At 38.9% G+C, this 24235-nt stretch overlaps 1 protein-coding gene across 1 annotated transcript in view; it reads right to left on the bottom strand.

Moving 5' to 3' along the window:
• The window catches only part of vcanb (versican b), a 36346-nt gene extending 12558 nt beyond the window's left edge, over positions 1–23788 (bottom strand). The window contains exons 1-11 of the mRNA XM_017407791.3: positions 23631–23788; positions 20270–20347; positions 18434–18862; positions 15001–15175; positions 14637–14764; positions 14040–14336; positions 9481–10128; positions 4233–4414; positions 2419–3511; positions 2170–2280; positions 1969–2082 (exon numbers count right to left, since the gene is read on the bottom strand). Of these exons, the coding sequence (XP_017263280.1) occupies positions 1969–2082; positions 2170–2280; positions 2419–3511; positions 4233–4414; positions 9481–10128; positions 14040–14336; positions 14637–14764; positions 15001–15175; positions 18434–18862; positions 20270–20336 (3244 nt within the window). The 5' untranslated portion in view covers positions 20337–20347; positions 23631–23788. The remainder of the gene's footprint in view (positions 1–1968; positions 2083–2169; positions 2281–2418; positions 3512–4232; positions 4415–9480; positions 10129–14039; positions 14337–14636; positions 14765–15000; positions 15176–18433; positions 18863–20269; positions 20348–23630) is intronic.
• Between the last annotated feature and the right edge of the window lie 447 nt (positions 23789–24235).

Below are 24235 nucleotides of genomic sequence, written 5' to 3'. Positions count from 1 at the left end.
AAGTATGGAGTCAAAGGCTACAGGGGAGCGATGTCTCTACACAGAAGGCAATATTAATTTTGCAAGACCCTAACACACTGACTTAAAAATGAAAGGTTTTCGCAATTAAAACCATTCAGCACAATACTTTCAATAACTGCAAGCGGGTTTGGGTTCTGAATCAAACATCATCCTATGCAATTGCACTTGAACTTTTGCACAAATTGGACCACAGAGAACTAGAAAAATGAGTAGCCAAAATCAACTTCCTCTGCAGATGAAACATGTTGTTGGTTCAGTGAGTGCATCATTACCCATCGTTCCTTTTTCACTGATTTTTGTCCACTTTTACTTATGACAGAAATTATTTCTCAGTATATTAACTAGCAACTAATATTTTGTTTGTGACATCTGACTACAAAAAAGACAATGTGGTTTATGGCTTATCAGTTGGAGTAACAAATGGTTTTAATGTAAACTAAAGAAATGGCAAAGATTATGATACAGATGACTGAAACACAAGCCAGAATTGTACAAAACTTAACAAAAAGTTGACTGCCTGAATCTTACTCTATAATTGGCACCTGCATAACAGGTATTTTGGGACTCTTGAGTTTGAATCATTTTTGTGTCTCCTTCCTGTCTTCTTACCTCAACCCCATGACCTGACCCCCCACCCCCACCCCCTGCACCCCACAGCTGGTTGAGGCAGATGACTGTCCTTCCTAAATCTGCTTCCGCTGGAGGTTTCCTACTGCTAAAAGGAGGTATGCTGAGGGTGGTACTGAATCAAAGTAAAATTTCATCACAATCAGCTGGCTTCTTTAGCTAAAAAAGTTTTCTCAAATTAACAATTTATAATTACTCTGAGTTAGACTGTATTCTTCTTAACTGGATTGTAATTGAAAAAAGTTGCATGCCTTGAACAGATACAACTATTCGGCATCTCATCCAAAAAATCTTAGCTTTACTGTTAATACAACATTCCACAGTCGAGGTGCGAGTACTCAGAAGGTGGAACCTCCCTACATTTTAGATGGTGTTCGAAAAACTACCAAAAATGTCTGGCTAAATGAGTTGAAGTGTTAAAACTAATAATTCACAAATATACTGAGGGACTTGACTATGTAGAGCCCTAAATGTTAGCTTTTGTATTTTAAAATAAATTTAAAAATTAACGGATAACCAGTGACGGGACATTAATCAGGACTCATACGATTTCTGCAATTTGTTCCAGATAAGAAGAGTTTTGGACAAGCTTAAGATGATCAAGAGCTTTTGCTGTTTAGACCAGAATGTGACTTACAATAATCTAAACAGGAACAAAAGCTTGGATTTTCATCTCTAACTTATGTTTTGGCACTAGCTTTAGATATTGCCAGCTGCTGAAATTTGGACATGATAAATGTTTGGGGTCAACATGATTCAAGATGGCCACAGCAGTGATTTGACCTTCGCTCAGACAAAAATAGATTAAACTCAGTCAATTTTACAAATATTGACTAAAGATTTGGTGTGGTAGTAGCCAAAAGTTATCCCCAACACATGTTCTAAGCACTTGAAGGTCACACAAGATTTCATAATATGACATGCGATTCTGCAAAATGTTATTTTCAAGATCTGACCAAAAAGGCTAAAACTTTATCATTTTTCAAGATGAGATTATTTGTTTTAAAAAGTCAGAGACCGTAAAGGGGAAAAACAGCTGAATGTCATCTGCGTAATTGCAAAACTCCCCCCAAATCATGTAAACTATTTTCTAAACGTTGGCAATACATTTTAGTTTTTAAAAGTAACGTATAAAAACTTGAAATGATTTAGACGCATTAATACTGCTGCCTTTTTAAACTAAAAGTTTTCGAAATTAGTGAAAATGATCTAAATAAATGTAAAAAGAAAAGTGAAAATAAACTGGAAATCCATTGTCTTAAGAATTGTTTATTGGTGCAGATTTGAGCAACAAAGGCTTTTATAATTGCGGCTCCTGACCTTGTTCGCAGAGCTCTCCCGTGTAACTGGGCAGGCAGAGGCAGGTGAAGGAGTTGACCCCATCCTGACAGGTGGCTCCATTGAGACACGGATTAGAGTGGCATTCATCGACATCTGCAGACACACCACATGCCATGATTATTACACACCATCAGTCTGTCAGCACAGCGGTTAGGAGGTCGGCTCTGTGTGACTGTGTACCTGTGTCACAGTGTTGTCCGATGAATCCAGGTGCACAAACGCAAATGCTTTGGCCTCTTTTTTCATAGCAGGAGCCTCCATTCTGACACACATTGATCGAGCACGGAAGACCTGCACACACAGTGAAGATGGAAAACTTAGCACCACCAGCTCTTTTGCTCCAAATATGTTGCAACATTAACTTAGTGCAACAGGTCAGCGTTACAGAGATATCTGGCACTCAAACCCACATCAACCAAGCTCTTGTACCTTTGACATCCACAGTGCTGTCCTCTTCGGAAGGAACTAAACCAGTGCTGGTCTTTGGTTGCTCTGTAGCCCCAATTTCAACCGGGGTCTTCGGTAATGACTCCACCAAAACAGATTTGTCTATTTTGTCATCATCCACAACTTGCTCCGTGTGAAGAGCAGAGGCAGAAGGATCCGGGCTCAGAGCCCTCTGAGGGTCAGGCTGGGAGCTCTGGTCAAAAGTCTTAAGGGGTGAAGAGATTGAAGGTGTTGGCAGATCCACACTCTGCGAGGAGATTACCTTGGACTGTTCGGACTGACTGGCAGAACCTGTGTGAGAGGTTGGGCTAGTCAGCTTGGTAGCATCATCTAAAACTTTCCTCTCATCTGAGGTAGTAATGGAGTGACGTGTGAAGGGTTCAAGTATGTGGATTTCTGTGGTTCTGTTCTGTTTTTCTGATGTGATTTGGTGAGTTGGTAAAAGAGTGACGCTGACATCTACAGGTGGGTCAACTAGACCACCTTGTCCTCCAGAGGCATCCTCTTCAGGTACCTGCTCTGCACCTGAGCCAGTCTCTGCAACTCCATCTGCAGTCTGTCCCACTACAGCCTCCCCGGTGACTTTCATACCTGCTGCAGGTGGAGGCTTCTGGGTGTGAACAGGGGAGTAGTGGGGTGGCAGTGTGGTGCTTATTCTGGCTTTATCTGGCTGGTAAACATCTTGCCCTGAGGCATCAACTTCTCCAGAAGCAGATCCATCAACATCTTCCATCAATCTCTGTGTGGAAGTTTCCAGAGACGATGTATCTGGGATAAAAGTCAAAGGCTCCGTCCCTCCAACCTCTGTCTCATCAGTCATCACACCTGAAAGACTAGTAGCTGGGGTCAGAAGAGTACCATTTGCAGAACCCTCCCATAGAGTGCCAGTCTCCATGTCCTTATATATGGGGGTAGCACCAGGAATGACTGTATCTGATAGCGTTGTGGATATTGAGAACATGGGTGAGTATGTGGTGGCATCATCTTGAACTTCCTCCTCCTTCGGCTTGACAGGTTTGGCCGTCTCAAAATGATCCCCTCGAGCCTCCTGTGGATAGGCTGTCTCATAACTCATCTGTATGGATCAGAGCGCATAAGGAGAATAAGGAACACATCCATGCTTAGACTTGCTTATTCTTTATTATAAACTAAGTTTTACTTTTGTAAGTACAGCATTTCTATTCATTTCACCCACCCTCTTTAGTGAATTATTGATGACGCAAAGGTTTCTAAACGCTGTTGGAATAATTTAAACTAGTAAAAACTTGTTACTAGTTTTTTTTACCAATTTTTGCCACCAAATATTTTGAGACAGTATGCAATAACATTGTTTGGTGGTGATTGAAATAGATGATGCAAAGATGCAAAAGTTCAGCTGTTCTTAAAACGGCTGAAAAAGTTGAATGATAGACTTCAAATGGATAATAAATGACAGTAGAGGTGGAAAAATAATCAAATCAAAAATCAAAAATAATTGGGTTCTCTGCTTTGCTAGGAGCAAGAATATACTGCTTCGCATCCATCTTCCTTTGTTTCAGTGGTCTCAGAACCTCTAATGAAATTTAATGTATTGATTTTACAGGGATGTTTAGTTGACTGTGTCGGTTATCAGGAAAAATAATTGCCTCTACACATGAAATGTATATCAGCGTTTTTTTGTTTTGTTTTGTTTTGTTTTGTTTTGTTTTTTTAAAGTAAGGAAAAGCAACAGATTATATTTTAAAACTAGTTTTAGAACTTAAATGATCAAAATGTGGGCTGGAATCAACGGAAATTGATTTAACACTCCTCTGTACCTCATGGTGTCCGTTGACAAAGCTAACTGCTGTAGGAATGTGGATATCAGTTGATGGGAGGGGCTCAACTTTTCCACTCCCAAGGCCAGCTTCACCGTTCACCTGCATGAGGCCACTGATGTCGGGAAAGAAAGACGTGGAGCCATTCATAGGCTGTTTCAGCAAATCCAGGACAAGGTCCACTGGAGACAAAATTAACACACAGGTTTAAAAAAAAACAAACAAACAAACAAAAAAACAACTGAAATCAATCTATGCTGGAATGGCCACTGACAGAGCTTAGCAAGATTTGTGGCCACCATTTTGCTAGATGCTTTGCCTATCACTGAACTGTTCACATGTTTAAACCACACTTTTTAATGCCTTGTTAATGCTGTATGCTGTGTCATCAATCCAAAACTGCACAGCATAACCTTATTTTACTTAAATAAACATATATTGTTCATATTGTGAAGGCTGGAGACAAGAGTATCATGTAATGAGCCTCCCATCAAGCCCTGTCAAACTATAGCAATGGCAAAATGCCATGCTGATACGCTAATGTCCCTGTACCATCAACCTCATATTGAGAATTTTATTACCAGTCAGCGATTCATACTCATGGATCAAGCATTAGGCCTAAAAACGAAATGAACTGAACCTTTAAAAGCTGTCACTTCCTACCAGTTAGCTGATGTTCAACTGTAAGTACTTTACATGTCCATTTAGTCTAACCAGAGCTCTGCTACCAGTGTCTATAGTTAATTGCACTTAGACTAACAACTTCAACTTTTATAATATAGTCTTTTTCCTCACAATTCTGGAAATATTTGGGCCCTTATGTCAGTATTTACACATTACCTTTTGTCTAGCTTATACAAAAATTCACTATTATTTAGCATACATACCTTACCCATAAAATAGGTAATGCACAGATATTTTTGTTTTGGCACATTTTTTATGACAGCTGAGGAAATACACAATGGGCAAGAGAGACAAAACCTAAAAAGGTCACATTTTCAATGATTTATGAGCTATTATAGGATGGCGCTCACCTATGAGATGAAATACCACCTTCTTTGAAGTGCAGGGTCCGGTAATCATAAAAATTAGGGGCAAAACATTGGGTTTCTTGGCTGAGTTGAGTTTTTTTCCTTAGAATTCTAAGGTCTGCTGCCATACTGGCGGTAGCTAAGGACGCCATGAAGCAAAAAACCAAGATGGTGGCACAAATTCTTACCTTGTTTGCATACATTGTGCTGTGGCCATCCTAGTGTATTTCTATTTCAGTGAGAAATAGAAATACAAACAGATTTTTTCTTGTTTTTAAAACTAAATCAGGGTTAGGGGCGTGTTTGTGTCACAAAGGCTCCCCCTGAATCAGTCCAATGATGAAAACAATTTGAAGAAGGTAGTCAAAGACAAACCAAAGACTGACAAATGTCACTCAAGATCTCACATTCTTTGTTATGCTCAAGAGTCAAAAAGTGTTTGAAATATAGTTACAGTTGTTAACTTCAATGACTTCAGCGTTTTTTGAGTAGTGTTTCACATCATTGGTTGTTTTGGCCATTCTGACTAGACACCATCACTCAAGGAAAGCCCAGATGAGGCTGATCAGGACTCAGGGCATCTTCCATATTTGGGTTCGTTTAAGGCTACAGTAGAGAAGTGGGTTTGGTTTTTAGGTTAGGGTCTAATGGTAATGAAAAGGTTGGAGTGGGTATGAATTTTTCATGGTAAGGAGATATGGTAGAGGAATGATATTGGTCAATTAGCTCCTAATAGTGTTAATAGTCATAAGCTGTTTTAACTGCTGGGGTTAAGGTTATTGTAGTTACTGTATTTTATGTTTTATGATGTCAGTTGTTTGCATTTTCTAGTATACACTAATTCATACATTTTATTGCTGCAAGTTATTTAAAAAAGAGGACAACAAAGCTTTTACCACTTTATAATGCTATCATTCTTACTTAAAATATTGAAAAGACTCTTGCATCAAAACGTAAAGTGTTTCAGGAGTTATTTTTGACTCATTCTTTATTTAAAATCAAATGAGGAGATGCAATAGTACAGCATCAATGTTGGAACATTTGTTGTGTCTGAGTTTCTACAAACATATTCTTGTTTAGGAACAGGTCAGGTTAGCAGGCAGGTCAGCCTAGTTCCTGCACCCTCGTCTTCCTCAGCCATGTGTTTGTATCGTGTGCAGAATGTAGTTTCACGTAGTGTTGTTTACCACTTTTGACAAAGTTGGACATGAATGTTCAAAATGCTCCACTTTTATTTGCATTGCAGTTATGCAACAGCTATAGTTTGTCTCCGCTTCATGACAATCTTAAAATTTTTTTAATACATCTTAAAAAGCCTTGGTTTTACAATTTTGAGGCACATAAAAGAAAACATTTTCATTCGTCAGATGTTTATGAAATGTGTGTTGACTAAAACCTAATTTTTTAACATTTGCCAGTAAGCTTTAGCAAGAAAAAAAAACAAAGTTTCTCTACTTGGATTTATTCATTCGAATAGGAATTTTTCCAGTTTAAATCAAGTCCTTCAGCACTGTGGTGCTGCTCCCTAAATAAGGGATGTGAGTTTTTGCTCCACAGCAGCTCATTTCTGATATTGATTAAAAGGAGCCAGAGAGCATATTTGGATGGTAAACAGTTTGGAGGCCTCTGTTTGTTATGATTTAGGTCAGTCGCTGCCAGCGGCTGCTCTGAAACAATGCATGCTTGTGTCTCCTCATTAAGACTTTATGGTGCATATGGGAACTTTGTTGTGGGAACTAAAGTAAAATCAACTTACCTTAATAAGCTGGCACTAATGGCCTGATCAGACACCAACCAACATTTTACAACAGATTCTTTTAAAAAAAACAAAAAACAAAACAGGATCTAAAATGAATTAATAGCAACATAAAAATTGTTGCTGAAGCTTTCAATGATAAATTTGTATTTTATTGCGTAACTGACTGCATTACCCTGATGTCTTATTAACCTTAGCAACATGTTAAAATTCAGTTGATATAAAAGCAGTGCTGCAACAAAAACCGGGACTTAAAAAAAGACAGCAGTTCCAACTCAAAAATTGTCAGGTGCATGTCTATCATCTGCATCCCTTTCTGTTTCCTCACATTGCTTAGATTTTTCTTTGTTTTTGAGGAAACCCTGTTGCCTTATGTTTCCTGTCAGAGTTTCCTTTTGGCACAGCTCAGTGAGCAGGAAAGTGACAGTAAAGGGATGCCCAAAGCACTTAAAACTGACATAAAAGGCTCATGACTAAGTGCCAGTCTGTGATGAGTTGGCAGTGAGAATATATCTTGGGGGGGGGGGGTAAAAAAACAAGCTATGAAATGCTAATAAAAGTGTACCGTGTGACCTTAGAGAACCACCGAAGGTCAGAATACACCTGCATGAATACATGCCAAAACAACAGCCTCCTTTATCTTTGTTAACGCTCCCCAGACATCTGTGATGGATGGCTGTGTGTCGATGCTCTACGGTGCAACGCTAAGCGACACAACTCTGTCCTTAGTGTCAAGAAGTTGTGTTGCTGGAACAAGCATTTATTGGAGCTGCACTCTTTTGTCATTTATTGGCCTAGTGTTTGTGAAATGATCAATGAATGACTCCTACGTACCCCATTAATGGTGGTAACCCAACTTGAGTAGTTGAATGTGAAGAAAGAGGGATAAGGATATTTCTGTGTTCTGTGATGCTCTGAAGATTTTTTTATGACCATTTCATTGTCAAAATTGAATACCCAGCCTTTAAGAGCACCTTACAGAACACAACTGAGGCTAAGCATACTATCAAACCAGCAATTTGTATTTAGATGTATGAGAAAGACAGAAAAGTGAAGGAAAAGAGTCATTTGCTTTGGTGCTTTGCTGATCTGTTTAGAGCATACATGTATCTACATAACTGCCAGCGATGACATGACCAACTTTAACATTTCCACATCTGCCTCTGTAGATCCTGTGTGTGTGTTTCATGGTTCACAAAGGTCACTAATGCTTTGTCGCTTCCGACTCAAATAACAAACAAAGCTAAATCAGCTGCATGAGATTACTGTGAAGTCCCTGACAGCACAAACTAAAAACACACAAAGACAAATGTTCTTGATGACAGATCTAAACAGTGGCGGCCAGAACACAAAAAAATAAGCTTGCAAAAAATGCAGAAGGAGGGTAGTTTACACCATTTGTACGTGGAAATATCGACATGATCTGTAGTTCACTGGAGGTAAGAGAACAGAACACTGATTAGAAACATCATTAGAAATTATAATCTGAGGACTGGCCTGAACACAGCTGGATGTTCTGTCTCACAGCTTACATCCGTATTGCTGTTTTGACCTTTGCATTAAAAATCAACACAAAAGATGACCATTAGCATCACGCCCTAGAAACCAAAGCAACAATGAATTGTCATGTGTTGAAATTGTTAATAACTGAAAATAAATTAAACAGTTTTTAAAAGGAGTTTTGAGAGAATTTTTAGCCAAGCTAAGAATGTTCTCTTTTTGTATTTTGGTAGGTTGTCAATGTAGATGTTCTCGCCACCTAGAGGCAGGGCATGGGAATTTCAGCACTGAGATAAAGTAAAGTAGCATCCGGCCAGCCTGTATAGTCAATATAGAATGATTTCAAGTTTAACTTTTATGGAAATAAGGACAAATAGGGCAGAATAGGACAGTTCCAAAAAAGATAAGGTGCCAAATAAATGCTATCAGGCACAAAAAGAAGTTTCATTTAAATGTTGTTGTGATCCTTAAATAAACCTAAATGAACCTAATTAAACATCAAGATAAACCAAAAAGAATCAACCAAATACAAGAAAACAGAAGAAATGGCTGCCCAAGCATCATCTCAGTACCTGAAAATTCTTGTTACTATTTCACTGCCACATCTAAAAAATATTCAGAAATCTAAAAAATGTTCCAGATCATGAAAATCTTTACTACACAATACATAACCTCTGAGCTCTTTATTGAAACCTATATATATGAAATAATTCAACTGAATTATTTGGTTTTCTTGACTTTTAAGACCTTCAGATCACTTAATTTATGAGCCAAAAGAAATTGAAAATGCTGACACTACAAGTCTACCAAACCACAAGAAATAGAAATTATTCCCACATTAATTTTAGTCAGAACAGTACTCAAAGTATATTAACACTGATAACACCTAATGCTCTGAACTAGGACTTAACCAGCCGAACTTGCCTACATCAGTGAAGCTCCTGCTGCTGACTTGACTCACCTGACTCATTCACTTTTGATCCACTGACCACTATGATGTGGAGACGTTTGTCGGCTGATGACTCTTCCCCCACAGACACAGCCTTCCCATCGTCAATAAGCAACGTAGTTCCAGGAGAGACTCCATCTTTGAAAACTAGTGCCGTTTGGTCCTTCACTTCTATGGTGGCGGATGGGAGGCCTGCCTCTGGTGTGATAATCTTTGGAGAGGATGAAGGGCTCAACATTGCTTCCAGTGGTGAGGTTTTCATACCCGTGGTGATCTCTGGAGGCCCGCCCAGTCTGGTTTCTGGGGTCACTTCTTCTCTTCCAGGTGGTCTGGCGCTGACATCTTTGTCAACCGGGAGTACAGGTTGAGGGTGGGGTCTTGCTAAAGGAGGGAGGTCTGAAAAGTGGCTTATATTTGGCATAGATTCTAACTTGTCTAAGTCATTATAGTCTATAGTATCGTCATAAAAGGTGCCAGTGTGAGGAGAAGTGAGCTCTGCTTGTGGTCTCTCTGTTGGGGAATATGGGGTAGGTTCTGGTGATCGGGTTTGAAGTTCAGCTCTCTCAGGGGTGAAAGATATTGGAGTGTCTCTGGAGATGTCAGGTTTTTTCAAAAGAGGACTTGTCTGTGGGCTAACAGTGGTTGGTTCTGGTAGTTTAGCTGTAAGACAAAAGAACAGTGAAGAAGTTGGATGATTGAAAGGTAAATTATCCATATGAGAACCATAAACCATTCACAAACATTGTTTTTTCTGCTCAGGTTTGGCACAAACCAAAGGATAAATGACAAATGCAAGTGAGTTTTGAATGATTTTATTTTCAAGAATGACAACATGACTGTGACATATGTTGTTCTTATTCACTGCCTAAGGTGGAAAAATTCAGTCTGGTCTGCTTTGGAAAATTATATGTAATTTGTCATCAATTGGCTTTAGAATTCAAAGCTAATCTACTCAAAAAACAGTCTGGTCAAAGGAACAACAGTCAAATCAATGAAAATGATGTTTACAGAATGAATCAGCATCATCATGAGTCATTCGGAAGAAACCTGCGCTATCTGAAAAACGCTAATCCTGCAGCTATCAGGCTGTCGTTAGCTTCCAGCAGGCTATAAAAGGTAATGTAGCAGCTTGGATTTTGGGTAAGATGAAGTCAACTGTGAAGAATGAAACCATTTCCGGATTGGAGACTGCCGTCAAAAGGAAAACAGTCACAGCAGTGACTCGTTTTGAGAGACATAACGAAGAGAGGCTCCTATTAGCTAGCTGCTTTGGACATGTTTTTTGTCCAAGTCATCTCACTGAACTGTTAAGACTGAATTTCTGTTAACACACTATTGGCATTTTTTAAACCACCTGACAACATTTTTATATTGTGATGAACACAAAACTGCCTTTGTGACTGTTTGAGTATTTCATATACTGTATGAGTAACTTAGGAACAAGGAACTGGCTTTGAAAATCACTGACGCAATACTCTAATGCAGTGGTTTCCAAACTTTATAGCTTTTTACCCACCAATTAAAATTTAAGGGACTCATGATCTTGACTATTGCTAGTTGAAGTATAAAAACATTGCTAACAAACCTTTAAACAAAGTGCCTCATTAAAGATTGTATTACTTTTTAATCATCTGTGACACCTATGATGCATGCCCTCACAACTAAGGTCAATTTGGAATTACTAATTAATCTAACATGCATGTTTTAAACTGTGGGAGAAACCAAGAGCACTGTGAAAAAAAAAACCCTCTCATCATAGAGAGAAAATGCAAACTCTACACAGAAAGGCAGCAGCCATATTTGAACCCAGGACCTCCATGTTGTGAGGCAACAGTTCTGACCCATTCAATTCAATCCTGATCACTTAATTTTAAAAAAAGTGTAAATTTGAAGGCATAGAAATTAGGAACACACTCACATAAAAAAGAAACACAGTTACTGATTTACTGTATACTTAGCATATTTCCCCAAGTCCTAAAGTTTCAAGTTAAAAAGGTTTATCATGAAATAACACAATGAACTTTCATTGTCCAAAATTGAGGCCAAGATCTCAGGCTTTCGGCCGCTGCAATTTTGTATTTTTGGAATCAGAGTCTGCACACTTAGCGGGCTGCACCATCAGTACAAAAGTTCCATCTGCACATCTTCCCAAGTTGCTAACAGGCTGTCACATTGTCAATTACAGCATAACATGAGACTTTTAAATTCTCTAATTACTAACTGGAACTTAACATATTTAAAAAAAATTATATTTGAACCAGCAGTAAGGTAAGAACTATGTGAATCAACACCTGAAATATATGATCTGAGGTGTATTTTTTTTTTTTAGTTGAAAAACTGTCCCATTTGCTTACTTATAATAGCATGACCTAAATATTGTTCTTCAGCCAGCCACTAGAGGGGCACTCATCCTTTTCAGCTTCAACTTCCAGTTTCTAGTCCTGTTTCTAGTTATCATGTAACTTAACGAAAGTAACCCAATGTGCTTTTTAATGAGAACAAATTACAATTTGAAAAATACATAAAACTAAAACTACACGAGCACACAAAATAATTCATAGAAAATAGTTTCACAAAAACAAAAAGATAAACCTAAAAATCACTAACTAATTCAGACTGAACGATCACCCACACCCAGTATAACCAAACGAGTCAGGGAACTGGACCACTGGTCTGCCATGCTGCCCTACCCTTAATTATTGCATATTTTAAACAAATTAATTTTTAAAATTATTTTAATAATTGTTTTTTTTTATTTATACATATTTAGACAACAATGACAAAGAGTAAAAATGGTCAATACAGGTTTTTCCACATTGTATTTTTGGTTTTAAAGCTCTATTTTTTGTCTAGTTAGCAATCCAAATACTAAAAAAATGCTTCCATGTAGCCTTATTGAAAAATAAACAATTACTGTTTAAAATATGATTTGAAAAAAAGCATAAATTTGGAAACTTTTGGAAGGTAATAAGAAAACATACATTACTAAATTTCGGACAGTGTCTTAGACTTTAAAAACACTCCGAAACCTTAGGTACACCTAATCCAGTTTGGACCATTACACCCACCTTGTATGACCTAAATGATAATAACACAGGATTTTTTTACTTTTTATTTATGTAAAAATAAAGTAAAAAAATGAATGGCAGTGTAGGTTTAATGCAGGAAGACAGCACAGTATTTCTATATTGGGTTATTAATACTTACATGGACTGCATGTTGAGCCCAGCCGAGCTATGATGTCATGTGTTTGGCGAGCAGCAGACATCTGGCTGAACCGGGATCCTTCACTTTACTTTTGCTCCTGCTGCTCTGCCACCTCTCTTAAAGCTTGGCAGCAAACATCCCACAATGTTCAGAAAGCACCTCTGCTCTGCCAGACTCGTGACTGTCTACAGTTATATTGGGTGTAATGTGTAGTTTTCGCTAGGAAGAGCTGACCCTTTTGTTAACGATTCTTTAAAATAATGTTGTTACCTACAGGAAAATGCTCCCTCTTTTCCACTTCCTCCATCTGTCTGTCAGTGTTGTTTGGGCAGGATCCAGCTGTTCTCTATCTGTGTTATAGTGCCTGTGCTGGGTTTTCCCCCCTCATAAAAGGCATGCTCCACCATAACAGGGCAGTGGGATGTTATTCTTCTCCTGTTTAGGTTAAATTCTGTTTGTTCTTCCCCATCCCTGTCTGTTGCCATGCCTTTTTGCCCTGCAACATTTTAGTGGCTGCAGTCTGTGGCTTGTTTGTGCTGCAACACACCTCAGAGTTTATTTAGCGAGCTACAGTTTTTCAGTGAGCATCTGGACATTTTGGAGAAGAATGACTTACAGTATCTCTGCAGTTTCAAAATATTTTGACTGTGGGTTGCAAAGGTATTTACCCCCTTGGAATTTTGTTTCTCCTTAAACCACTGGAGTGTTGCTTTAGAAGCGTGTTTAAGGTCACTGTCCGACTGGATGGTGAGCCTTTTACCCGGTTTCAAATTTCTGGAAGATTCAAACGGGTTTCTCAAAAAAATTCTCCATATTTTGTTCCATCCGTCTTTGCTTCAACTCTGATCAGTTTCCCAGTCCTAGCTGATGTGGCACATCCCCATCGCATCATGCTGGTACCACCATGCTTCACTTTGCTTTGATTGTTTTATATCCTAAAGAAGCATAATTTTGTTTTTTTATTTGTAATTTTTGAGAAATTATTAAAAAGAAATAACTCTGGAGTATGTATGTTTAGATAAACTGTAAAAATGACAAAATTAGAACTAAGTTATATCCTTACTTAGGCTACCAATCTGATCTACAATAAGTCAGTGCTTGTAATGCAGTTGTCTTTTTCCTCTTAAACACTGTTTTCCGTATTTGCAGTGATGATGTGCACCATTAATGTGACAACAGAAGCATCACTGTCACCTTCAGTGCTGGTCACAGACCATGTGGAGCACCCTTCCAACTTATTCCTGGCATCCAATTGTAAAGTGATTGGAAAAGTGTGAACTCAAGAATAAGTAAACCAGAAATTGTTGTTCAGTAGAGCAAGACACTGTATTCTCAGTAAGATATTTGATATGTTTAGTTGTTACCTTTGAAGCAGAATGCCCCATGCTTGTCCATTGGGTTGGGGTAGCCAGTTTGGTTTTTGTACTTGTAGAGCGTGCGGACCCCCAGCATGCCTCCTCCACACTGAGGCATGGGGACGGTGATGGGGTACCGGACACTACCATCGGACAGCCAGCCATAGTCGCAGCGGTTCAGCCCTGCCCTCCAGGCCGCAAACAGATGACCGGGCGACGCCAACACAGCATCGTGTTGCTCACACTCCTCCTTCGCCTCCTGCCAGGTGAGTTTACCACTGATGGAGGGAGGATAGAAGACCTCGCCTGCAGACATAGGAGAAGGACCCGCCAAGTCAAGAAAAACTGGACTATATTCAGATGAATTTGCTTAATAATGTATTTTTCTCATTTTAGAGCCATGTGTTGTTTTCCTCTGTTTCCAAAATCTTTGCTAAAGTTAAGCCCCGTCATGATGTACAGACACTAAAAAAAGTGTCTGCAAAGTCAGAACAAAAGTCTCTGAATTATAGAAATAAACAAATTTAGTGAATAATGTGTTGAAAGTACTGAAATTTACAACCAATGCTGTACAGAAAACATAAAGCGCAAACAATTTGGGTTTACCGTTCAGTTTATCCACAAAGCAGTACACGTCATATTTCTCTGCAGGGTCACGGATGCCATACGATCTCACACCTGGTCGGTGTAACATATCACCTGCACAGCCTGGACGAGGAACAGTGATTGGATATCTGGAAAAATTAAGGAATAAATCAAAAGAACAGTAAAGTTAAAACATACCTTATACCTTACTCTTTAATATGCTTCATCATGGGCTACAAACTAAAACAATGTTTTTATTCTAATGATTGAAGAGGTATCATATTTGCATCTTTTTTCTAGATCTTATAAAAACCTGCTTTATTTGTAATGTAAATTGAATGTTATGTGTAACAAGATAGAGATTGAGAAGCAGAAATGTTCACACCTGACTGTCTTGTCGGCGAGCCAACCTGCATCGCACTGGTCGAAGCCGTCCTCGAAAGCAGCGGTCAGCTGATCAGGTGTCGCCATGGAGGCGTGCACAGAGCGACACGCCTCTGAGGCTGTGTTGAAGTCCAAAGAGTACCGGCTGCTGTTGGCTCTGTAGTGGAACACCACACCTAAAGAGAGATCAGCAGCTGTCAGGAGGGCAAACATGGCCTGCAGCATCTTTCTATCAACAGGCATCAAAAAACAAAACACAACAGAGTTTTAAACGGAGCTCCTCTTCTGATGAGAAGGGGACAGAGTTGTAGCTGTTTGAGACAACCCTTTGTAAATAAAGTTATCTCAGTAAATATTGTGAGATGTCATACTCAGAGTATGGGTTCTTAATGACTCTCAGTTACTACCACTTCAGATTTTAGCTGAATATCTGTACAATTAACTGAGTTAGAGCCATCCGATGACTACCAGAGGTCCTAATGAACATCAAGATTCTATCAGCATACAGCCCCCCAAAAAAATGTTTAGCAGTGTAGGAGTGAGTACAAAAAAGTGCTGTATATAGAATGTAAACACTGTATGGGTGAGAATGATAAACAATGTAAAACACTTTGCAGAACCTGGAGAGGTTAAAAGGTTCCATATGTGTGTGGGTCATTGACCGTGACCATTTACCAACGTGAGAAAAAACAAAAGACAACGAAAAAGAATCCACATGTCAGAGGCAATGTATCATCCAGAGAGATTTATAATGACAGCAGATAGATTTACAGCTGACAGAAACTGATCGCTGCAGAGATGCATAACAGCACTGACAGAAACATGAACCAGTGAGCCATTTCAGCTGTCAGCTCAGGACTATACATCACTGTGGTCTTGTGTCATTAGGTCTGAAGGATCAGTCCCCATGTGTGGGGAAATCCTGGCAGAGCAGCAGGAAGCTGTGAAAGGATGCCCGAGCTGTTAAATGGAGAGTTGTGTGTCACTCATAGGGAGAACCTTTGTGTGGACGTGTGCGACAAAGAGATCTGTTCAGCAATAATGTGGAATCTGTGTTAATGTCTGGGACTCGACTCAGATGCTGGAGGAATTGTTTCCATGAGTTGAAATGCAGTCGATGGGTCCTAGATATATTTGGTTTCCAAATAAAGCCTAGTGTGCAGTTTGTTCTCCAGCCACACTAAGACGGGGTTGAAGCAAAACTATTAGATGCAGATTAGTTTGGTATTTAAAAAAATAACCGAACGTCCCTTTTCATGAATTCATTTAAGATAATCTTTACTGCTTGCACTGGAAATTGATTAACTGATCACAATCAGTTGGATCACCTCTCTATAAAAGCAGGAGTTTTTGCAGTTTGCAGCTCTGGAGCAGACAGGTGTGTGTTAACACAATGTCAAGGGAGAAAGACATCAGCAATGACCTTGTGGAAGCTGCTTATCAATTGGAGAAGGATTAAAAGAGTCTATTATTCAATTGAGAGAATAGAGAGAAAGATTATTTACAAGTGGAAAACATACAAGACAGTTTCCCTTTTGTGAATATCCCAGCAAATTCACCCTGAGGTCAGACTGCATCATGCTCAGACAAATAGCAAGACATATTTGATTCTACATGTCATTCTCTCCAGGACCCAGTTAGCATGCTAAATGTTAAAGTTCATGACTACAAGTGGAGGGGGGCAGGGGCGGGGGTGCTTTGCTTGAAAAGATTGCCAGGAGAAAGCCTCTTCTCTCTAAAAAGTTGCAAAGTTGCATTCTCTGCGATTGAGTCGACTCTGAACTCTACAGTATTCCAAAATATTTCAAAGTCAAATGTGGGGCCATCTGTTTGAGCGCTGAAACTTGGCTTAAACTGGATTATGAAACAGAACAAAGATCCCGAATACACCATCAACTCTACAGCTGAAAGGCTGGAGGGAAAAAAATAGAGACTTTAACCCTCCAGCCCACAAGGCGGCAGTGTATTATTATTTGTACATTGTATTATAGGCAAGACTAGAAGACTGCATACTTGTACAGCGTTCCATTCACCTCAAAAATCAGAACTTGGATCTGGGATTTATGCCATTTAACTTCAACATGTTCAAATTGCAACTCAACAAAATCAGTAGAATTTGCAAATAATTGTGCTCAGTAGCCAGGCTATCTACTATTAGCAATACAAGCCAATAACAATGCATTTATCTGCATGCTTTCTAATAGATGTAGTACTGTGTGTGTGTGTAACTATTTCATTCAGAAACAAGCTGACAAGAGTTAAAATAAAAAAAGTCTATTATTACAGCTATCATCACGTTTCATGCACGAGGCAGCCATTTTAAATTTTGAGGTTGGTTTTCTCTGTCCTTCCAAGATAAGATACTGACTACAGGGGTCATTCAGTTGATTTTTTTGACTTGGAAAATCAGACTGAGTACAAATGGAACACACTAACAATAAACCTACGAAGCTATTCAAAAATCTGTGTTTACATTTTAAGTATCATATCACATTTATTATTATTTAGCACATGTATGCTTATCTTAGTTGCTGAGGCTTTGCACACTAGAAGTAGCATAAATAAGTCACATTATGCTAATGTTTAAAAGTGCCAGATACTGGCTGATTAATTAGTTGGTTGATTAATCAGTCTACCTCTATTTGGAAGTCTTTCACTAAAAGCTGTAGAATCAGTTAAAAACAAAAAGGGCCTTTGTCGAGAAGTCTCCAACAGTGCTGAGGCTGAAAAACCAAGGTAATGCTCACAGATGTTTTCAGTTGCTAATCATTGGTTGGCTTGTTGTGTATAAAAGCCTTTAGGACCCAAACACATTCAGCTGTTTGGTCAGAAAAACTGCAATGCTTTCTTTGTTCATGCAAAACTAGCCACTAAACAGACGTTTAACCAAAATGTCTTTCATGATGGCAGCAAAAAGTAAAGGAAGAAAAGCCTGGACTACAGATGAGTACTTTGAAATGCTCAGCAGTGGTGTCTTCTTCGAGATGCCTTTGGTGTGGTCTTGCTTTGTAAAAGATGACATTTCTAAAAAAAAAAAAAAAAAAAAAAATAGAATCTAACCTATGAAAGTCATTTTCTTATAATGTGTCTCTGGTTGAACAAAAGACAGAGTGTTTTGCCCATTTGGCTTCAAACCTCCACATCAAACTGATGTAGGTTATTGCTGGACCGGCTTCAGATATGCTGCCTTAAACAGAAGATTTTAGGCAGATGAATTAAAGAACTGACAGTAACAAAATTCAGAGCACATCTCACTGGAGCAGGAGCCTTTAAAGAAAAGAGCATGTGGAGAAGTTTTGCTTGACACTTGTTGACACCTTTAGCTTTGAAGTTGCTGCCAGTGGTGCACATCTGGATGCAGTCACTAAGTTTGTAGACTCCTGACACAGAGTGTTAATTGGCCTGTAAAGGGTAAGTAGGCCTGTTTTACTCACCGGAGACACTGAGGTGGATGGTGTCCTGGGTGTCCTCTATCCCGTACGCCACCTCGCAGCGGTACAGCCCTGCGTCACTCGCCCTGACCCTCATAATCGTCAGAGAAGCGTCTCCAACCGACAGCGGGCGGCTGGATACAGACACCCGGTCCATGAACCGCGGCCCCACCTTCACCATCCCATGATGAGACACCACCACCACCGTCTCCCGCGACTCCTCCGGCTTCTCCCAGTTCTCCACCTTCACCCACTTGATCCTGACCTGCTCATCGGGACTCAGACCGTGACCAGGCGCGGGTGTTGGAGTGTCTGTGGGGCTGCTGGGAGAATCTGACATAATGGAGAAGCGGCAGGGCAGCACCACGTTGCTGGCCAGAGACCGGGCTGCCTGCCTGATCTTCTGTACCTTCACCGGCATGTGAGAAGAAGCTGGAGAACAAGAGGCTGCATGAGTGTGTGTCACAGACTGGTAACTCAAAACATTCTGCAGAAATGTATTCTTTTGTTTCACTCTGCAGTATCACCATCTTGTTCAAATATATTCACTTCTGTTTCAATGAGTGAGACAAATGCTGAGCTTCACACATTAAAACTATCGGGGATGTTGTTATGTTGCCTGCGTCCACTCGTTTTTTTTTTATAGTCAATGAGCGTTTACAAAAATGGGGCCATCTTAGGGACTATAGCACCATAGTTAAAAGGTGACATCTACCCTTGAGTCTTGGCGGTACTTCAAGATTCAAACCAACTCTAACTTTTCCATTATAGTATAGTATATTTTCAATCTTTACCAAAATCGGTTCATAATCTTCAAACCATACAATAGAAATTATATAGTTTTGGCTTTTTTTAAAATTCTTTTGTACTTGATACTCAGTTGAAATTGGTAACCAAACACACAAAGAGCAAGTGAGGTCATAATGCCAAAATGCGTCAACTCATCCAAACCAAATGTGATACATTGCTTTTGGACCCCAATCCAAAAGAAATACATGGGATTTGACAACTTCAAGTAGAATCTAATTGAGCTGCAACTGTTGTAGACAAGTTTGCAAACGACATTTGTGAGGAACTCTCTAAAATATCTTGAAATTTTCGCAAGGGTTCTCAAAAATGTCGTGCAACGACTTTCTTTCCAAAAACTATCGGGCATGCCCATTTTAAAGCCTTCTCGGTTTAGTGTCCATAAATTTAGAGTGATTAAGTTATACTTTGACACTTCCACAGGAGCTCTCCATCTGACAGAAAGCATCCGAGGCAGTTAATCCAAGTCAGAACTTGGATCTGGGTACAATGTTGGCAGAAGGGGGCACCAAAATTACGCCTTATGCCTCGAATAAAAGTTTTGCAAACTAACCGCACAAAAAACAGAGTGTGATTTTCACAAATTGGCTGTGCAACGTGCGTTTGCATAGCAGCTGCATCTCTGCTGGATGTGTTAAATTTTGTCAGCTGGGACACCATAGAGAGAAGAAACCGATGTTAGGGGAAGCATGTGCTGTTGCTACTGCTGCAGCACAAACTACACCATAAATTCCTGCAACGCACAGCAGCTTGCTTTCTTCCCGGATGTTTTTTTTTTACATCATGGCACTAAAACTTGAGATACGGTGTGGTTTGGTCTATCTGTAATTCTTGTTTTGTCCTTTTTCCTTCACTTGTACATGTCTACTGAGCAGGAAACAAGAACTGAGCCTTAGACTAATGAGTTTCCACTTTGTCAGTCTGGCACCTGCAGATCCACCACACATTTATGTCAGAGGAGGAGCAGGCGAGAGGGTGACTGAGTTTAGACGCAGGCTGTGATTGAATCAGTTCTTACTGGACTCGACTCACCTGGTTGAGGGCGAGCCGAACAGAAACACACAAGCCAGAGCAGGTGTATGAGGATGTATCTTATCATCTCTGCACAATCTGGGAGAGAAAATCAACAAAACAACAAAGTTAGTCATATGCAGTCTTTTTCTATGTATCTTAGGTATTTAGGTAACTGATTGTCCAAACCAAGCTTCATATTATACTGTTAAGTACATAATACTGTACAGTATCAATATGTTTAATTTAGTTTACCCATTCACAACTAAAGCGATCTTAGGGTGCTACACAAAAACGTAATCAGATCCAGATCAAATTCAATTACATACATCCAGTTTTATTCACCATAGGCTGATTTCATCTTATTATAATTAAATAAAATATATAAACTTCAATTTGATCCAATAAAAATGTATAAATAATTCATACTTGAAAACATTTATTTAAATCTTTATTATTACATTAAATGACAGTAAACTTATACAGTATCAGAAATGTGTGATATGAATGCAGCTGAGCAACAAAATCACCTAAAATTAGTTCAAGTGATAACCTAATGCTGCGTTTTCTCAAGAAGTCCAAACTTGGATCTGGGAATGACGACAGCCAGCCTAACTGTGTTTCAGTTGCAAGGCAGAAAATTAGTAGGGTTTGTTCATGTTTGTCTCCATTCAAACCCTGTAGCAACATGTTTCCTAACAGAAGTTGTACAGTACTTTCTGCAACTGATTTAATGGAAAAAAAAATTAATAGAAGTGAAAAAAATTCAAATATATATATTTTAATGTAGCTATTATAGATTTTGTGGTCAAGATTGGTCAATAACCTCAGACCTCAGAGTCGAAATTCTGACTTTTTGGGGCGTTACAGATGATTTTTCTGTCCTGGAAATTAGAAATTTTATCTTCTGAGTGCAAATGTAATGCCCCAATAAGTAAAGCAATAACACACAAAGTAACTCTACTAACATCCATTACCCAAAACATCTGTTTTTAGGGTGCTACCAAGTTTTAATTTTGGTGCCACAGTCTGTGCACTCGGAATGTGGGGCTGTACCACCTTCACATCCTCCCAACTCACTAACAGGCTGTGACACTGTCTGTCACAGTGTAAGGTGACACTTTTTGAAAGCCTCAAATAGCTAATTGAAACAAATTTCTAAAATTCTTATTTGAATATTCAGTGAACGCTATGTGAATTGAAAAAAAAAAAAAATCAGAACCAGAAAAAAAAATAGTGACTTCTTATTTTTTAGGCAGGGAGTTGTCCCATTTGTTTACATGAAGGGGCAGGACCTAAAAGTTGTACTGCTGCCAGCCACTAGGGGGCACTCATTCTTTGTGGCTTCAACTTCTGGCTTTCAGTCCTGTGTCTACATGTTGATCAATCAATGGCGTTCTGCTGATGTTTCGTTTAATGACTCAGCAAAGAAAATACAACTGCAGCTAAACTTTAGAATTTTAAAGTTAAAAAATTTAATGTTTCATTTGTTACTTTGAGGGGAAATGTGACTTAAATAATATATATATATATATGTACTTTTGAGCAGTTTGGCTCCTTACAAAGTAACATTTTTTATGACATAATTATAAAATCTGAAGGCTTTTGTCAAAAACACATGACTCTGGATAAATTAAATGAGGAACGACTTTTTGTTCTCTTTTTTTCTCCCTTTATTCTTTTTTTTAACAAATTACTAGACTATGGGAACCTGGAAGTTGAAGTTGGAAGAGAACCACTGTCCTTGTAGGCTGGTTGTAGTACAAGTTTTAAGTTTAGCCCCCTTTAAGTAAACAACAAGACCTTGCCCTTGGTAGCAGATGAAAACACACCTGAGATGATTTTTTTTTTCTGGTTGGTTTGAATGGCAATTTACAAAATGAGGAGAAGAGATTAAAGAGCTGGATCATATCAGTCTTTTACAGGTGATTTCATTTTCACTGCTGTTTGCCATTATTTTGATGCTAAATGTTGTTTTGTTTTTAGACTGCTGAAACACCTTTAATTAATGTCTTCAGTGGACCCCCCCAAAAAAACATGAAGTAGTGAAACTAAAAGCAAGAAAGTCCAGGTAAAGGGTTTACTTTCAGTACAATAAAATGTGAATATTTGGCACTGCAATTCTCATGCTGCACAAATAAGAATAATCATTTTTTCCTGATCTATGTATTGTCCCCAACCCTGTTATTGACACTTTATAATTGAAATACCACAATTTGAAAGCAGAATTTTCTTTTGTTGTGCAAAAAAAAAAATCAAAGTGGCTTCTTTCATAAAACCTTTTAACTAATTTTTTTTCAATCAAGAACAGTATCTTCTTCAGGTACCTCAAATCTTTGAAACCCCACTGATGGAGATGTAAACACTGACAATAGAAAAAACTCTTATATGTTAGAGCTGGAAGTTTTAAATTACCTGAACTGTATTAATACCCAAGGTTTTAGTGTAGCATTGTCCAGTAGAAACTATCACTGGGTAAACAAGGCTTCTATTCTCCTGATATTTGACATTATACAAAAATTATTACTTACTTTGGCAGGTCAAATAACTTACATTTTTGAAAATACCTTCTATATCAGCTATATAGGTTACTCAATACAGAAAACTTTTCTGTCAGTCTGAAGTAAGAGGCAAAGGTTCCCTCCTGACTTCCTTGCTTTTTAGGCGTTTGTTCTTTTTAGCAACTAATTTCAATATTTAACCAAATGTATTTCTAAGTTTAAGTTATAGTTTTTGACTCCAATGCCTATGCACAAACAAAATGAATTATATTACCTGTGGAGTATAAAGTTAGGGCAAATCACTCTCCAAAACTTTCAACATTGATGAATAAAAACGGTTTCTTTTACAACAACAGTAACTGAAAATACTCAAAACTGACTTCAGAAAGAAGAAATTAACAACTTTAATTCCAAAACAAATAGTTTCACTAGATTTGGTTTTAATTTCCCTGCAACTGTTCCAACACTGAGGGGGGTCGTTTGTTGGTTTTAACATTTATCTTACATTCATGCCAATAAAGCAAAAAGTGATTAAAAAGAACAGAAAAAAGGAGGAGAGAACAGATGCTGGAGAACAGCTGATCCGGGACCAGCTCTGAGCCAGCTGCAGTGATAAAGCTCTCCCAGTGATCATCTGGTAAAGCTGTCAGTGGGTCAAACTGACATAACTGGTCCCAAGCATCACTGTGATCAATGGGTTTTTATCTTCAGGCTTCAGGTTGTCACTGTGGGGGCATCAAAAAATTGGTCTCTCCAACAGGATGCCAGAAAATAATCACAAACATGCACATTATCTTGAGGAAATCTCAGCTTTTTTTCCTCAGGGTTTACATACAAAAGAGAGACAAGAGATACCAGAGAACACAAATGCATATACATACCTTACAAATCTTTAGTCTAGTTGGCCTGTGTTCAACCGCCAGCTTTTCCAAGTTAAACTCTTAAGGGTCTCAGCCAAAACGCTGAAAGTGCAGCTCCTCTCAAACAGATGTCCTCCTTCACCTCTCAGCACTGGCTGCAAGTTCAAATTCACTTTGCACCCGCTATTATCCAGACATTAAGAAGAAGGAGGAGCACAAGTGGCCGATGATACAACGCCCAGCTCAGACGGGGAGGGTGGAATGAAGGGTGGTTGGAAGAGGGGGAGGAGGTGAGATTGTGACAAAAAGGGGAATACAATGAAGGAGAGCAGGGTGTAAGGGGGTGGGGGTTAAAGATGGGGGAAGTGAAATGAGGGAAAGCCAGAGCTGGAGGGAGGAAGAAGGGTGACTCACAGGGGAGTGTAGCAACAAACACCAACTTCAAGAAAGGAAGGAAGGCAGGGGAAAAAAGACTAAACAAATAAAAGTGACTCTTACATTTAGTTGGACTTTTATTTTATTGCAGACAGTATAAACCCAAGCAACAAATCCTCCCAGTTGTATAAATGTTGTAGACCAGGTGGTTTGTTCTTCCTCAATGTATAACCCAAAAGGGTGTACCTTTA

The sequence above is a fragment of the Kryptolebias marmoratus genome, linkage group LG14, assembly GCF_001649575.2.
Source record: "Kryptolebias marmoratus isolate JLee-2015 linkage group LG14, ASM164957v2, whole genome shotgun sequence".
NCBI classification, from domain to species: domain Eukaryota; kingdom Metazoa; phylum Chordata; class Actinopteri; order Cyprinodontiformes; family Rivulidae; genus Kryptolebias; species Kryptolebias marmoratus.
This window is presented reverse-complemented; position numbering and strand designations above follow the sequence as displayed.